The 18,114-nt window shown below is 33.9% G+C and overlaps 1 protein-coding gene across 5 annotated transcripts in view; it reads right to left on the minus strand.

Moving 5' to 3' along the window:
* NOX4 (NADPH oxidase 4) overlaps positions 1–18,114 on the minus strand; it is a 168,902-nt gene that overhangs the window by 98,575 nt on the left and 52,213 nt on the right. For all 5 annotated transcript variants that reach the window (XR_005217526.1, XM_037841026.1, XM_037841028.1 and 2 more), the window contains 3 exons: positions 17,463–17,490; positions 9,629–9,701; positions 5,102–5,182 (listed from right to left, as the gene is read on the minus strand). Coding sequence is in view for 4 of the 5 variants with exons in the window: in XM_037841026.1 (XP_037696954.1) it covers positions 5,102–5,182; positions 9,629–9,701; positions 17,463–17,490 (182 nt within the window). In the remaining variant the exon portion in view is untranslated. The remainder of the gene's footprint in view (positions 1–5,101; positions 5,183–9,628; positions 9,702–17,462; positions 17,491–18,114) is intronic.

Genomic DNA, 18,114 nt, shown 5'->3' on the forward strand with positions numbered 1-18,114 from the left:
AGTGTTGACTCCAGTAAGATTGGAAAGGCTGAGGCGCTGTATCTCATTTACAATACATTCCCCCTCCATGTGCCTTTCAAAGCAGCAGGGTGAGGCTCTTACACTGGGGCTCGCTGACATTCACAATTGCTTTTTATCAGTAAGTGAGAACAGCAGCATGTATGTTCTCCTGATTAATTTTTCAAATAAAAATAAATAAAGAAAAGTCCCATAACTCACATGTCTGGAAAGAGGAAACAGTTTTGGCTTTTGAAAAATGTCTTCTTAATTGAAATATATTTAATACCTCACACAAATAGCAACCTAAGATGGCATGTTAAAAAATTAGAAGGGAAAATTTCTCAGGAGGAGACTTGTTTTGCAAGCCCTAAGATAACCCCTTACTGCTAAAATTGACTGAAATTTAGAGACTTTACAATGTGAAAAAATGGTTGCCTTTAAGGAATATTCTTTTGATTTGCTAAGCAGTTATCATTATATGTTCATCAGATTACTTTGCCAATAGGAAAATTTGGACTCTTCAGAAGTGCTATGCCCTTAACAAAAAAAAAAAAAAAAAAAAAAAAAAGATTCTTCAAACAGCTACATATGGTATTTGTTCTTTACCCAGCTATTTGCATTGGTATTAGCATAATTTTTCCTGCTAAAATTTACTGAGTACTTCTATGTTCTGCCTACTTTGCTGTATTCACTTACTTAAACCTGAGTCAACCTATGATGTGAGTGCTTTTATTAATCACATTTAATAGATTAAAAAAGGAAGATGAAATTATCTGTCAGGGACATACGGCTATTAAGTTATGTAGCTCTTAACCATCGTGTTATACTGACCCTCTTGGGGCGAAAAGTAATTTTAAACATCTATTTAAACATTGAAAAGAAAGATTTACGTTTATTGTATATGAAATGTAGTTTTAAAGATTACCAGGCCATAGATGTGCTTCTAAATGATTAAGAAATCTATAATATAGGAAACAGGAATGAAAGCCAAGTTAAGCTATGGGCATGGATAATCATGGAACAAGATAATTAGATCCTAAATACTATTTGTTGCAATATTTGGAGTGAGAAAAGTTAGATTTCTATTCTTCCAACGTCACATCACACTACCCAGAGAGAACTGCATCTAGTTTGGTGCCCACACTATAAAGTCATTTAGGGAAGCTGGGCCAAAATGGAGGCAGCATAATACAGTGGTCAGGATGATGTGAACTCTGTAATCAGACCACGTAGGCTCAACCTGCAGCTCTTCTATTTACTAGTTGTCACCCTCAGCAAATTACTTCATATCTCACTGCCCCTCTTCCCTCAGCTGCAAAATGGAAAAAAAAAAAAATAATAATAATAATATCTACAGGGATGTTGGGAGGATTTGATGAAATAAAACCATTAGTAAAGTACAAGATGAGTACACAATGAATATTAACTATTACTATTTTCAAAGAAGAATGTTCAGAGTAATTGAGGGGATTTGAAGTATCATGAAACAAACAGCTGAACAACATTTAGAGAAGGAGAGGGATTTGATTTTCACAGCCTCCCTAGTCACAGAATTTTGAATCACTGAATAGAAATCACAAGGAAATAAATTCTGGTACGAAAAAGAAAGAACTTAGTGAGAATTAGAGCTTCCCAACTCCTTAAGAACTGGACTTTCACTTAGTAAACACATGTTTAAACAAGACTAAAAGAGCCTCGGACAAAGTCTATTTTAAGGTTTCTTCCAAATTTGAGATTCTATTAAAAAAAATTAGGGACCTTTGAAAATCATATGAAGCAACTGTTCCTCTTACTGCAAAAGTCTGTTTAGGTAGAGAAATCAGTCAACAATTTCTGATCACCTCATCTTGGGGTCTTAAAAAGTTTCTAAAGTTTCCAGCCTACATTGACCCTTTAATTCTCTGAACTACTAAAATTCTTGTAAATAAAGTATATAAAAGTATAATAAATAAAAAAGTAAATAAAATATAAAAAAAATATTTTTATATTTGAAAAATATATAGTCTTGTAATTTTCTCTAGTTCCTTCAGTTGATTTTTAAAAATTACAAACTAATTATCCATGCTAGAAAACTGGAGCTCGTACATTATATTGCTCTTCTATACCTTATAGTGCTTAGTACATGGTGGGGACCAGGAGTAAATTCCCAGCAAATACTGATTCTCTGTTCAAATGTAAAGATTACTGTGTAACAGAAATATCAAAATTACTCCAAGAAATGTCTTGAACAACTGAAATTCACACTTATACCCAAAAAACTGGAGAATGAAATAATTTAGACAGGTATTTCAGAAGTAAAGATATGTTTAACTTTCCAACATTGGTACAAAAGAGAATAAATGAAATAGACTTACTTATTTATACACAGATCCTTTTTAAATAAAAAAGAAAAATTCCCATTTTGAGAGAGCTGGAAATTTTGTCAGCAGTTATTTTTTTTCCCAGACTGGACACAATCTATGTTGCTTTATTCAAAACTAAACTTCATAATTGTATATTATGTAGCATGCTTACAGTATTGTTACAAGAAATGTATTTTACTATAGAATCATTCTTCATTTATATAAATAATTTAAAAACAACTATTAATTTGGTTGGAATAATTGATTATGCATAATTCACCCTGTATATGCTTTTTTTGTCACTTCTTTGTATAAACTAAAGTTACCTTTCTTTATGAGCTTTGTTCACAAAAATAAAATCAAAATTTAAATGTCTTCCCTTTACTTGAAAAAAATGGAGAAAGAACTCTCAGTATAAACTTTTTTAAATTTAAGAAATGTTTGAACTCTTGAACCTCTAAAACAATTGGTTCTACTTTGAATTACAAAGACACAGATTTTTTCAGAGTTTTAATTTAGTAAAAGGTGGAAGCAAAAGAATGCGTAATGAATTAGATTAACAAGTGATTGCATTTTTTCTCTCATCTGATATGGACCACAATTCCAGATAAGGGAAGATTATAATCTTTAAAAATGAAACATAAACCAATCTCAGAAGTGAGGTATCTACGAAAACACAGAGCCTGGTGGTAAAAAAAAAATATATATATATATATATGAATTTTTGAGTCAAAGTGTGTGAGCTTGAATCTAGAATCCATCTGTTACGTAAACTCCAGAAGATAATTAATTTCTCCAAACTTCTGAATTCTCATCTGTTCAGTGGGTTTAACAATGTTACTTATCCTCATAAAGTTGTCAGCATTTAATGACATAAACTATGTAAAGCATTTTGAATGATATTTGGCTTACAGTAAATGCTCTGTAATTGTTTGAAATTATTATCATATTATCTGATTATTCATAGTCTGCTTTACAACCATGCTTTGAACAGGCAAAACCCTCTACCAGGAGTTTTTTTTGTTTTTTGTTTTCTTGGTGCCCTAACGCTCCACAGAATGTATTATCCCCATAAAAGGAAATGAGCAGAACCAGGGACGTCCACTGACCACAGTCTTCTTCGCTGTGTGGTAAGACTAGCTAGATGTCAGGGTTATAATGTGTGGCCATGTTTTGGTGCTCTACAGCTATAGGTTCTAGAACATGGCATCGAACAAAGCCAACCAGGACATATGGAATAGAGACCCATTCAATACTGTTGCCTACACCAGGGGTTATCCAAAATTAGGGGAAAATAATGCTTTGGACATGTTCCCTGAAATAAATACAATTGATGTATATGTACTATTATACTGATGGATAATGTACATTACAAAACATTCTGAAGAAAGGATTAGCAGCATGTCTGAACCATTCTCCAAATACTGTTTTCCTGGACACATTTTGGGCTAAAATTAATGGAGAATGTCAGTTGTGCTATCAGGCAACATTGTTTACTATTGGTGAAATGTATCTGGATCAGGAGGACTATCACTACAGCGAACTACAAAATCATTTTGGAAAGCACAGGCTTCAGCTTCCCTGTATGCAGTGTGTTCTTGTGACTGAGTGTACCCCTTCAGGGGAAGTCGGGCTGTTAACAAGATACCGGTAATTGTGGAGTATGAAGTTTACCCAAGGCAAGGTAGCCCAAGCCCATCCGATATGGTACCCTCGTCTTAAAATCAAGTTGCAACATTGGGGGAGAGGAGATAGAAAATGGTTCCTAAATAACCACGGTGATTTCCACTGAAGAAATACCTGACATTATCCTGCTGACATTTTATGTATCCTGCTCTGTACCCTTCTGCTGAACCAAGTGAATCTGATGCCAGCTAGCCTACTGTGCCATTTGTGTGTGACTGTCAAGTCCAAATCACCAAGGTCCACTGGTTGTGGTTTTGCAGACATATGCATACACAAAAATAGAAATTCTTAAAAATATATATTTATGGTGCTTAAAATTATTTATATTAATGTATGCATAATTTTGTTCCTCTATCCCAAAGGATTATTTTAAGCACCATAGATTTGAGTTCACTGCAGTAACTACTTGGGACTCATGTGCATATTAGAATATTTTGGGTACATTCTTTGTAACAAGCTTAGGATACTTTCTTTTCCCTTTGTGATTTTTAATTTTTGTGAAAGATCCTTGTTTTTGGTGAATATAAATTTGTGGCTCTCTCTGCAACTATTACTACCTGTAGGTCTTTCTAAATGAAAAAAAAAAAAAAAAATCTGGTACCTCCATGGTTAGAAATTCTGTAGTTGCAAGATAAGCAGTTTCTGAAAATACAAACGCTAAAATATCTTCTTGAAGTTCTTCCGTTCTTACTAACTTCAGTTTAGAGGAGGTTGGGATGTATCTGCAGGTGACTACAAAAACTACATTATGGGAAAATTAACTCTAGCTTCAATATTAATATACTTTTATACTAGTTTCATTAAAACATGCTATGCTAATTTTTCTATTCTTGACACTATTGTCAATTCCAAGCTACCAAACTACTTTAACCACTTCCCATGAAAACTCCTATAGAGTTGTCTTTCATTACCCCATTTTTAGGCACACATGGTTTTAAAAATATTTTTTTAATTATTTTCCATGTTAACTACTAATAATGAGACTATATTAGAGTACCTTTGCCTAAAATCTCCTTAATTCAATTATACTCAGGACTGAGACATGGAATATTTTAGGAATTTTTAAAACTTACCCTGAAACATGCAACATCAGCAGCATGTAGAAGACAAAGAAGAGGTTATGAGTATACCAGAAGATGTCATAGTTAGAAACTCTGAAAGAACAAATAACTTAGTTTCAGTGTTGCTTTAAATTCTACCTCACTAAAAAGCCTATGCATTATTTCAAGCATATGTCAAAACGAAGAAAGCAAAAACATGAATTCATCTGAGGTTTATCTATTAATACCAAAGGATTAACATACCATGCAGAGAAAACTGACAAAAATTAGGAATAACATTTTTTGTGTCTGAACTCCCTTTGTATTTCAAATAAATATACATGAAAATAACTAAAAAAGAGGTGGTTTATTTTAAAGTTATGATATAAAGCTCAAAAGCTGGTAATAGACTGCTAAAATGCTCTTTTGCTGTCATTTTTAACAATATTTTAAATTTTTGGATGATGTCTAACAACTAATATTCTCATCCCAACTCATATTTTGAGTGCAGCACAAAGGAAACATTCAAGCTGTATTATTATTATTATTTTTCTGGATAGTGTTACCTAAGAATTACACCTTGGTGCTGTCACCCTGGAGAAAGACAAAGAGTCTGGAAAGGAAGGAGTATGACAAGCACAATCAATAGAATGTTTGAGAGAAGTAAAAAGATTAACAGTTATTTTATTTCATACGTCTGAGGTAGATATTCATATGTTAGAATCTAGGAGGTTTTAAAAGCTATTTCTTGATTCTGAAACAACCTCTAGAATCTTTAAGAACAATTGATTTAAGAAATAGTCAATTGTTTAACATTTACTTTACTCATAGTTCTGATATTATAAACAGGATCATTAACATCCTTGAAACATAAACCTTCTTGAATACTTAGACGTGGAATTACTAGGTCAAAGGACATGCATCTGTAACGATTTGGATACACACTGCCAAATGCCCTCTAAGAACATGTTTAATCAATTATAACCGCAACAGTAGAGTATTAGTGCCTCTTTCCCTAAACCCAGCCCACACATGGTATTCTCATGTTGTTCAATAACACAATGCTGATCAGTTAAAGTAGTACCTCATTTTATAAATTTTCATTACTTTTTATGAGTGGGATTGAGAATTATTTCATCTGTGTATTACTTTTATTTTCTGTGCTTTATTTGTTCATAATCATTTCCCATATTCCTACAGGATACTTTTCTTAATTGATGTGTGTAAGCAATCTTCATTTTAAGAATGTCAACCCCAGACTGATTCCATATGATTGTCATATTTCTCCAATATGATATTTACTTTTCAATTGTTATCATCTATATTGGCATGCAACATTTTAGTTTTCATAGTTTCAGGCAGTCAAATGGTTTTTAATGGATTCTTTGCCCATCTTGAGGGCTGATAAATATTCATTTAAAATTTCTTCTAAATTTTAAAGGAATCATTTTTTATAGTTAACTCTCTAATTCATTCAGAATTTCATTTATTCAAGCCTTATTTCCTTCACAAATTTTCAATGGCAGTTTTTTATGTATCAGTTTCTTATATAAGGTAACATCCCTTACTGGTCTATCAACTTTGTCCCTTGTTCAATGTATCTGTCATTTTTGGCAACAGGATTTACACAGAATAGTAAATCTACACAGAACAGTAAATTTACACAGAATAGTAAATCCTATTCTGATTAAGTTACCAAGGCTGAATCACTTTAAAGTTTGGTAAGGCAAGCCCCCCTTTTTATTCCTCTTTTGTAACATGTTCTCACTTTGCTAAATTTAAAACAAAGAAAATGACCTGTTTGGGATTTTGGTTGGAACTGTATCAAACATATAAAATAACTGAGGAGGAATTCTATCTTTACAGTATGCAGTCTTTATTCAACTATCTTCTCATTTCTCTCAGTGAAGTTCTGTATTTTTTTTTATTTCTATATAGTTTTTTTTCAATTTCTATATATTTTTATTTCTCACTCAGTTTCTAAGTTTATTCCTAGATGATTTATGTTTGTTATCACAATTGTGAATGTTATCTTTTTATTTCATTCAATTTTCAAATTGATTACAACTGGCAAACAGAAGAGCTAGTTTTGTACATTTATTTTTAATCAATTACCTTTTAATTCTTTCATTTGTGTAATACTGATAGTTTCCATTACTTCTCTTAAAACTTTTTGACAGACAATTATATCTACCTTCCTGGAAATAAAGAAAGTAATTCATGGCATGCTCTTTACTAATTCTAAATGTTTTATATCTTACCACTTGCAAATAATGGCTGAATTTAAAATATCACCTTGGCTTGTTCCTGATTTTCTTAAGGATTGAATCTTTGGTTTCACTGTTAAGTGTACTTTCAGCTCTGGCTTTTAAATATTTTTTAATTCTATGAAGGAAATCCTTAAATTCTTACTTAATTGTTATTATTTTAATCCAGAATTTGAGGTCAGATTAATTAATGCCATTTTAAAAATCTATTGAGATGAGAGTATGATTGTGTTTCTACCATTTATTAATAGGATGTATAATTAGTTTTAAAGATCAGCTATATTGCATCATCTTTGTATTACTGGCCTACATTCTACTTTCAATATATTTTTTTAATTTGATTTTTGTTTTTATATTGTTTATTCCCCACGTTATTATTGACATTACTAATAAGGCATCTTATGAGTTTACTTATAGTACAAAAGGGAAGAACACTAAAACTGGTATCAAAAATCAGATATTGGAATCTTATTTATTCCCTTAATTTCTCTAATGCTTTATTTCTTAACTGGTAAAGAGAAAAGGTAGAAGTAGAATTATCTTCATGATACCTGTTAGAATTTTATGATTCTCGTGATAAAGCTCAGAGAAAAGCAGATTAGATGTTACAATCTCCTTTAAATAGATGAGAAAAATTGAAAGTTAAGAGATTTTCAATGAATTGTATGCGACTAGAAACACTTTATTTCGTTTTATAAAACTACTTCTCAACCAAATATTTTTTAAGAATGTAGAATTTCCATGTGTTTTCAATCTTATAAATAAATCAGACAGATGCCCTAAATCTCCTTCAAGAACTTCTTAAAATGCTAAAGTAAGTTTGTTTATGATTCCTTTACCAAAGTGAAATAAAATATCTTCCTACAAAATAGGAACCTCCATCTACTAATGTTAGGGATTTGCCTTTCTGCAAGGCAATTTTTAATTCTTAGGAAACATTCTTTAAAATGTGCTTACTATTTGACCTAGTTATTCTACATCTAGGGGTTTTTCCTCAGGAAATAATGTAATACTATGCAAAGACATACAGTTGTGGATGTTTGCTTCAATATTGAAATAATTAAAAACCTGGAATCAACATAAAACATTCAACAGTAGGGGACTGGGATAATAAAGTAATATATATCTACATGATAATCTGCTCTATCAGTAAAGAGGACATACATATTTATTAATGTGGACAAATGTCTATAACATATTTAAATACAAAGCAGATTTAAAATAATATGTATAATATGATCCTACTTTGGTAAAATATATAAATATTTGAAAAGAGAGAGATCAGGGGTGAGAAGAGGAGAGAAAGTTACTTTTACGGGAGTTGGGGGACGAGGAATGAGGGAGCAGAAGAAGCAAGGCTCAAGTCTGTAAACTTAAAAGCCAAAACAGTTATAATGTTAATCTCTGCATGGTGAAATAGGTTTTGAGATTTTGGACTGTGTATGTGTGTTTAAAAGTGCAGGGATTGACTCATTTTAGTATGTTATTGCACAATATTTTTAAAGTTTTGTGTGTATACACACACTTAATTTCACATCTCAACAAGTAGAATGATTGCAGATTTTTGAGGATTAGAAGAAATATGCACTGTGTTTGTTCATTTGGCTTTAACAAAAAAGTTTGATCAGAAATGTCGTCTGTAAAATATTCCAAAAACACTGAATGTATCCACCAGAAAGGGTATGTTAATGTTCTCAAAATTACATGTATATGATTATTTTGGCCAGCAGAATAAATTTGAATGTAGATCTTTTTTAGTAGCAATCAATCAAATGTTCCCAAAATTTGTTACAGAATACTAAGTTAAATTAAAGCAAAGCAAACTCACAACAGGAAGTGGGTTATAAAATAATTTTAAGCCATACATTTCTTGGAATTCGCTAGGTCTCTGTGTCTATGCATTGAGCTCAGTTCCATGTCCCATGGAGCTACACGGTCTTTCAGAAGGAAAACCCTGAAGAACTTGAATTTTGTGTCATCAAATTAAGTCTCCATATGCAATTCCTTACCAACCCAGAAAATCTGACTAACACAAAGAAATTTTTCAAAAACAAGAACTGAAATATAGAAATGTTTCCACTTCACTCTCATGTACCTGCATATGCCATTAACTAGGACATTTCACTGCTGAGGATTTTGCTCAATCAAGGCAATTTCTTTCTTTTTTGTGGATTCAAACCTACAACTTTTAATTTATTTTTGCATCCAAACAAAGAAAATAGATCCTGTATATGAAAATGAAGGTAATCTAGAGAAAATCTGAATAAACTGACCAGTAAACATTGAAACTCACCGTATGGCATATGTAGAAGCTGTGATCATGAGGAACAGGACCAACACCATGCAGACTCCTGTCAGGCCGGGAACTAAAAAAAAGTATAAAAGTACATTTTAACATAAATCATACTGAGAAAATAGTATGAAGAATTATTACCTTGAAATCCAAAGTACTATACTGCTCTATGGGAATTTCAATTCATGTCACTTAACTCCATATATGTTTCCTCAAACAAGCTTTTTTGGTCAATTATCACAGTCTCAAAGCACTTAAAACAGTGTTTAATCCCCAACATGAAAGAATCCATTTTTTTAAATTCCTGAATATTGCACTCACATTCCTGAATATTGCACTGAATATGTGTGTGTGTGTGTATTTACCCATATAGATATTTACTATAACAAATGTCAGTATTTAATGCAATGGGGCAAGGTTAATATTCACCAGCCTTAACTATTTGGGTCTAACACCACCTCAGTATTAAATCTCCCCAAATACCTCCTCCTTTTATGGAATGCATAGCTTCTTCAGTTTCAGTTGCAAATAACTGCTTTGGGGTTTCACTATCTGGAATAACTTTAAAGAAAAAATAAACAAAAACCTAAAGCTTTCTGTAAATCCCAGCTTCAAGTGTGATCATAAAATAATGGACTACGAGAAAAAATCTCAGTGCTGGCATTTTAAGAACATTTGCAGACATATTTCCCCTTGATGGGAGAAATGTGCTGAAATCAGTCCTTCTTACATGGCATAAAGTATGTTTAGGAAAAAATAAATAAAATGGGCAAAGGTGTTATTTTTCAAAATTAATAATGGTATAACAGATTGCTACAAATCCAGAGTTAGATCACAGCCTGTCCAAAATGAAAAGGTGATACTCAATATTTAAAGAGCTAAAAACTCAATAATCTTGTTTCTTTTTACCTTATTGCTACCTAATTAAATATCCTGCCCAAATGCCACCTTTGTTTACTCTTAGAATCATACAAGTAACAGGAAGTCCTAAATGCCCCAGCTGAGAGACTCCAGCTTAAATAAGGTCACAGTGAAAAGCTAGTGGGACAATTCTGTCTCAGAAAGTATAACTATTCACTTCTCTTCTTGCCAAGGCACCACCTAGAGAATAGAAGAGCCATCAAGAACTGAGAGCCACTAGCAGAAACAGACAAGCTGGGTACCATGTAAGAGCAACACAGGTGTTTATCATTAAGATTCCAGAGAGTTTAGAAACATTGGAAAATGAAAAAACTTAAAAGTCCCAATGCAGTAGGAACTTGGGAAATAAGGAGAGTTAGTCTTTGGATCTCATTCCTCTTCATTCTTCCCAACACTCCAATTTGGAAGCCGAACAAAATTTGCCCTTCCCTGACATGTTAATCCAAATCATCTCTCCTCACACTCACTCCTCTCTCATAGTCTTCCACATTTCCTACAGGTGAGTGCTTATTTCATAGGGATAACTAACTAACTAAACTAGTTTACACTAAGGTACTAATAGTAAGTAAAAAGTACTGTTTTAAAATATGCCTACAAAATGGACTCAGCCATTCCAATCCTAAGCATTTACCTAAGAAAAACACAAACATGTCCACACAAAGACTTGTTCAAGAATGTTCTTAGCTGCTTTATTTTAAGAGACAAAACCTAACTAGACAAAATCTCCATCAACAGATGAATGGATAAGCAATTGTGATATATCAGTAACTGGGTAATCAATCAACAGTAAAATCCAGTACTGCTGATATATTTATACAACAACATAGATGAATCAAACAGTTAGTAGGCTGAGTAAAAGAAGCCAGACCACCCCCCTCAAAAAAGAAAGAGTACAACACATGATTCCTTTATATAACACTCCAGAAATTTTAAACCATTTTTTAATGATAAAAAGCAGATCAGTGGTTGCCTCAGAGGGGTAGAGAGAGGAATGTATTACAAAGGAGCACCAGAAAACCGAAAACTTTTGGGGATAATGTAAATATATGTCATCTTGTTTAGGTGCCGGTTTCACATGTGAATATGTACGTTAAAACCGATCAAATTGCATACTTTAAATATGTATAGTTTAGCTTACTTCAATCATATCTCAGTAAATTTGAAAAGGAAAAAAAGGGAGGTCAAGTCATAAAAGGAAAAAAAGACCCTTATCTGACAAAATGAATAAAATGATAGAATCCCAGATGGCTCCATAAGTGTGAAGTTTATGGTTGGAAAGGCCTTTCCAAAGCTTTCATGGTCCTTTATCAATGGTTTCCTCTGTCTGCATACAAGGTTTCCTATGTGGTTCTAAACATGCCAAGATTAATTACGCAAGGTCTAAAAGTTACTTTATCTGCAGAACACCTGAACAAACTCAGCATATTTTAAATGAACCCTTCGTTTCCAAAGTGTATTATTTGGAATATCAACTCCTTGTGATATTAATTGCTATTGTTCAAAAATCCATTCTTTGAGGAGTCACAGGGCACATGAATTTAGTCTCTGGGAAATACTAGTCAAGAACCCCAGTTAAATTAAAAAAAAAATTTCCTCAAATTTGTTTGACCAAAGAACTTCTTTTATAACAGAACATGCAAAACTTATTGGAAAGACTTAGAGGAAGTGAAATAGTTGACTTCAGTCATTTGAAGATGAAGTAGATATCCCTGATAACCCACCCAACTGTTAATATAGTCCAGGATTAATGTCCCATTGCTGCCTCATGAGCAAAACCTCAATCTCACTGAATCTCTTCTGTAAACTAAGGAGAATGAATTCAATTGTTTTTCATGTTTATTCATATTTATGAAGATACCTGTCTCCCAAAAGTATAAGACCAGAGTTTACAATGTACAAAGTAATAGATTTTAGATAAACAAAAAGAAAAACTAACTAACAATTAGAGGTCCAAAAATAGAATGGGCTACCTTGAAAAGCAGTTGAGTTCCTGTCACTGGAAGTAAACTGAGGCTGGCTAGCCTGTTATCTGGGATGTCGTACAGATGATCTATGCATTAGACAGAACAGTTAGACAAATGTCTTTTATTCATTCTGTGACTATTTTCTGGTTATCTATGTTGTATTTTTAACTGCTCAAGAAAAAAGGAATCCTGCTCTAAAAGAAATACCAGTACAGTGAAAGAGACAGGCAGTTGAAGCAGACAATGTCAACCTAAAGTATTAACTGATGAAAGAGAGCTAAGCATTGAGTACTGTGGGGGTACATAAAAAGGCAACCTACCCAGATTTGGGTGATATCTCAGCTAAGTCCAAAAATATTAGCCTCTATTCTTACATATATTCCAAGAGTCAGGAAGCACATGTTGGAAACCATTGGGCTAGTCTAATTCCACTGGGCAAAGTTACCTACCCAAGTGAAGTACACTTATTTTTCTCTCAATGCTTTAAGCCTTTCAAGTTATGAAGCCCAGCCTATACTTTTCCACTTAGAAAAAGACACGCTAGGTATGTGTATTCTTATTACTTTTATCTATGCATACTAGATTCATTAGTTAGTAGTACTTAAAATGAGTGATTGCATTATACTGCAATTTCTAGATGAACCTGAGAAATCATTTATATCCATACCCAGATGTGGTCAGTAATATACCATCTTTTTTTTGTTATCCTGTTTCTTCTAACCTAATTGGAAACATAAGTGTATTTACTCATGAAGGCTTTTCTATTTGAAATCAGATGTTGTGGATTTTATTCTTACCATAAAAGGCACTACCAAATTTGGAGATATGTAATAAGCATTTTGACATGAATGTTTGGATAACATAATCTATTAAACTGGTTTTATTTTATAAACTATTAATTAGAATGTTTTTGAAACATTTCTTATTTAGTATGCCTACCTATCATATTTTATGTCATTTGTATGTTCACAGATCTTATTTTCCTCTTTTCTGCATGATAAACTTTTCTCAGCCCCTCTTAAAGAGAGAGGGAAAAAAAGGCTCTATGTGGCATTACCAAAAAAAAAAAAAAAAAAAAAAAAAAAAAATCCAAGAAAACCATCTACTAATAAAAATATTCTCTGTCACTAGTAAGTCTAAAAACATGTGTGAATTCCTTCATCAGGAACTTAATTTTGCTAGGTACTATGGCTAAGAACATTCAAATACGACTGTGGAACAGTTTTAGGCAGAGATGTATTAGTAAAGCAAAGCTGAATTAAGTCTGCAGAAAATAGTGTCTCCTACCCCTTTACCATCCTTAGACCCCACTTTGTTCCTTCTTCTGCAGCTCTACAATGGGGAAGAATAGATGCCCCAGGAGATCCGGAGTCATGATTAGGTGGTCATCTATCCCTGGGCCCCATGTCTAAGACAATCTGGCAAGTGGATGGCTCCTGCTGGACAGCACAGTATTTGTTCATGGTGAGTTTGGGCCACTAGAATGGTGCTGACTTGCTGATTTGGGGTAAATAGATTTTTTATTGAAAGGAGCCCCACGAATATTATTTGCCAGAGGCACTGCATATCCTAAGGGCAGCCCTACCCCATCCTTAAGAAGCTGAAATGGAAAAGACAATGTAAATAAGGAGATAAATTATTATAATAACATAATACTCTCATAACATAGCTTTAGGAACTCAGGGTGAGGAGAGACTAGCTCTGCCTAGTAGAATTAAGTAGTTTATGCTTGCAGGTCAGCTGGGACTTAAAGGTTGATCAGGAGCTGACCGGGTAAATAAAAGAGATTAACTATTTCAAGCAACAATTAGGTAGCGGTAGGAAAGTATACTCAAGAGTAGGATAAGATGTTCAGTAGGAATAGAACAATAGCTTCTGAGGTAGATGGGAAGGTTAGTATAAAATATTCCCAGGCCCCATCCCCAAGAATCTCTATGATAGGAACAGAGAATTTGCATTTTTGAGTGTCTCTTCTGCTTGGAAGATAAACACCTTGTATGAGACCACTGAGCAAGCATATAGGATGATGGTGCTTCAAGATAGGTGGCGAAGATAGAGCTAAAAAGAGAGACCACCTGCTTAAGTGGAATTATTAATTATACAAAGTATCTTAATGGAATATCTTTCTCATATAAGAAATCTTTTTATACTTTATTGTAAACAAGCATCTTTAAAGACATTAAATTTTCCAAGGCTTCAACTAAACTTTGTGCTGTAGAAAATAATATTAAAATAAAGTTATTTATTTCTCTTAAATTAAATCATATGAAACAAAAATACATTGATTCATACATAAGGTTTTGTTTAACAGCATTTTTCTTCTCTTTCTCATCCAGTTCTTAAGGCTTAAGTAAAAACATGTTTTCAATGAACAAAGTTGTTAGAAATACTACATTGTATTCCTAAAGAGAAAACAAATTCTTTACAAGTGACAAATATCACACATCTATATACGGAAACAAAATATATGCTATAAATCTAAATATATAGCTTGTGACATGGAGACAAAAACACCTGAATTACTGTAATTTTTCACCATAAAATAGTTTCAAAAGTAAAACAATGCTTTTGATGGGGTAATGTTATGGCCTCATATAAAATTCTGATCTTGAGCAGAGTATAACAGCCAAACATTTATGATGGACCATCTCAACTACTTAATCATCCTTGTCCCAGAAAAGTATGCTAAAAATCCTCAAATGTAGATTCCTCCTTTCATCATTATAGGTATGAGGTTGAGAAAGAGAAAGAATTTTAGTAAGAACTCTAACATCAGAGCAAATTTTTGATGTGTTTAAATGTGCTTTAACCAATTGTCTAGACTGAAATTTCATGGATAATATGCTTGAGCAGGAAAAATAAATTATAAATGACAAAGGAGACAAATTTCAAGAAAAAATAACTGATTTTCAGGACCATGTTTCTACTCTTCGATTCTTAAAGGCAGTTCAGCTCTTTCTTATAGGGTGTAGGATCATAAAGAGTCTGAGAACTTGGTGTTTCTTCCCAACACCTTGAGGACAAACATTATATGCACATCATCTTCATGGCATTTTCCACAGCAAGGGACATAAAGCTGAGCCTCAAAACACACATGTTGTTATACTGTGTTCATTTGAAGAACATATGAAAGGGAAATTCATTTACTTATTTTTACTCTTCACTCATTCAAACTTCAAATGTTTGACTTGCCTTTCTGTGTTCATTGCAAACTGTGCTGGTTTGGAAGTTTTATGTCCCCCAAAACACCACTATCTTTGATGCAGTCTTGTGTGGGCAGGAAACATATTGGTGTTGATTGAGTTGGAGACTTTTGATTGGATGTTTCTGTGGAGATGTGATCACTCAACTGTGGGCGAGATCTTTCATTGGATAATTTCCATGGAGGTGAGGCCCCACCCATTCAGCATGGGCCTTGATTAGTTTATTGGAGCACTATACAAGCTCAGAGGAGCAAGCTTGCCACAGCCAAGAGGGACAATGTGAAGAAAACACAGGAGCTGCAGATGAGAGACAGCTTGAAGACAGCCGTTGAAAGCAGACTCGTGTTCCGGAGAAGCTAGGAGGGGACAAATGCCCCAAGAGCAACTGAAAGTGACATTTTGAAGAGGAGCTGTGGCCTAGAGAGGAACGTCCTGGGAGAAAGCCATTTTGAAACCAGAACTTGGAGCGGACACCAGCCACGTGCCTTCCTAGCTAACAGAGGTTTTCTGGACACCATTGGCCTTCCTCCAGTGAAGGTACCTGATTGTTGATGCTTTACCTTGGACACTTTATGGCCTTAAGACTTTAACTGTGTAACCAAATAAACCCCCTTTATAAAAGCCCATCCATTTCTGGTGCTTTGAATTCCGGCAGCATTAAACAAACCAGAACAGATTTTCGTGCCAGAAAAGTGGGCTGCTGCTGAGTTTGCAAATACCAAACATGTTGGAACGGTTTTTTAAATGTATAAGGAGAAGATTCTGGAAGAACTGTGAGGTGCTTGGTAGAAAAGACCTAAACTGCTTTGAAGAGACTGTTTGTGGAAATGTGGACTCTAAAGATACCTCTGATGAGGCCTTGAGCAGAAACAATGAACGTGTTGTTGAGAACTGGAAGAAAGGTGATCCTTGTTTTAATGTGGGAGAGAATTTGGCAAAATTGAGTTCTGGTGTCAGATAGAAGGAAGAATTTGAGAGCAACAAGCTGGGATACTTGGCTGATGAGATTTTGAAACTAAAAGTTGTGGATATAGCATGGCTTCTCCTTGCAGCTTATAGTAAAATGTGAGCAGAGAGAGATAAACTTAGAACTGAACTCTTGGGTTCAAAGAAACCGGAAACTGATGGCTTGGAAAATTCTGGGCTTCCAGGGGGTGGAACTCCAGAAGCTATAGACCAACGTGAGGATTTAACCAAACATGGAACCCAGCCACCATTTCAGCACAAGCCAGGATTGGAGATGGAGTTATCCAGAAAGGATTTGTGGAAAGTCCTATTGTCTGACGGCTTTGACCCCTGTGTGCTTCATGCGAAGCCAACAGAATTTTTGAGAGATCTTTATATCAGTCTGGACTGGAGGAGACAGACAAGGAACAAATTGAAGGAAAGAGAGTGGAGTAGCCCACATGCATGGAAAGGGTGAGTTTGCCCCAGAGGTGGAGGTTGGGCCTTCCACCTCCATGTTCAGGAAGAGGTTCTTTCTTCTTGCTATGTGTTACCTTGGACACTTTATGGCCTTAAGACTGTAACTGTGTAAGCAAATAAACCCCCTTTATAAAAGCCAATCCATCTCTGGTATTTTGCATGCTGGCAGCATTAGCAAACTGAACAAAACCTTATACCTGACCCCTAATATCTGTCCTGATACGTAAATTTTAACATACATATAATTTCTGTGCCATTTGACAATGCTTATTTTCAAACACTTTCCCGAATCTTCAAAGGGTGCAATGAACAGCAACTTACCAGTTGTGAAGAGAAGTTTTCTAGGATCCTGAGAAAAAGGAAAAAAAAAAAAAAATATTTGACTGAAAAATAAAATATTAATGATACAAAATTCTACAGGGAATCTACAAGATATAAGAGCCATGCATTGGGTAGCTAAGATACAGCTCTCCCAATACAAATGAGAGGGTCTCAATTAAGTTTCATCATGTTTTCATGATGTGAGAGGAGATCATAATGAGTACAGAATCAACTCAGAGAAATCAATCCATCTGAAAAAGGCAGAGCACTGAGTGAGGAGTCAGAGGCCTGGATTTGAATCATGATGCCTCCTTACAAGTTGGAGGCAGTTGCTTTAAGCCCATCATTTGAGAATTTTGACATTCAGTATCTTTGGCTATAATGTGAAAGCATTCATATATATTTTGTCTGCCACAATGGCCAACATGCATCTACAGGATGTTAAGGCAGTGAGGATCAAAAGCAATAAAATGCATAAAAGGATTTGTACACTGGAAACTCGGTGCAAAGGAGACTAACTGAGAAATTATTACATTTAAAATACTGCAAAAAGTGGTAAGGATACTCAAATAAAGACAATAGGGTTACTTTTACTTGCAAATATAAAATGTTAGTAGTGTTATTACAATATCTCTTTTAAACTACATCTCTT

Source organism: Choloepus didactylus, chromosome 6 (assembly GCF_015220235.1).
Source record: "Choloepus didactylus isolate mChoDid1 chromosome 6, mChoDid1.pri, whole genome shotgun sequence".
NCBI classification, from domain to species: Eukaryota; Metazoa; Chordata; class Mammalia; order Pilosa; family Megalonychidae; genus Choloepus; species Choloepus didactylus.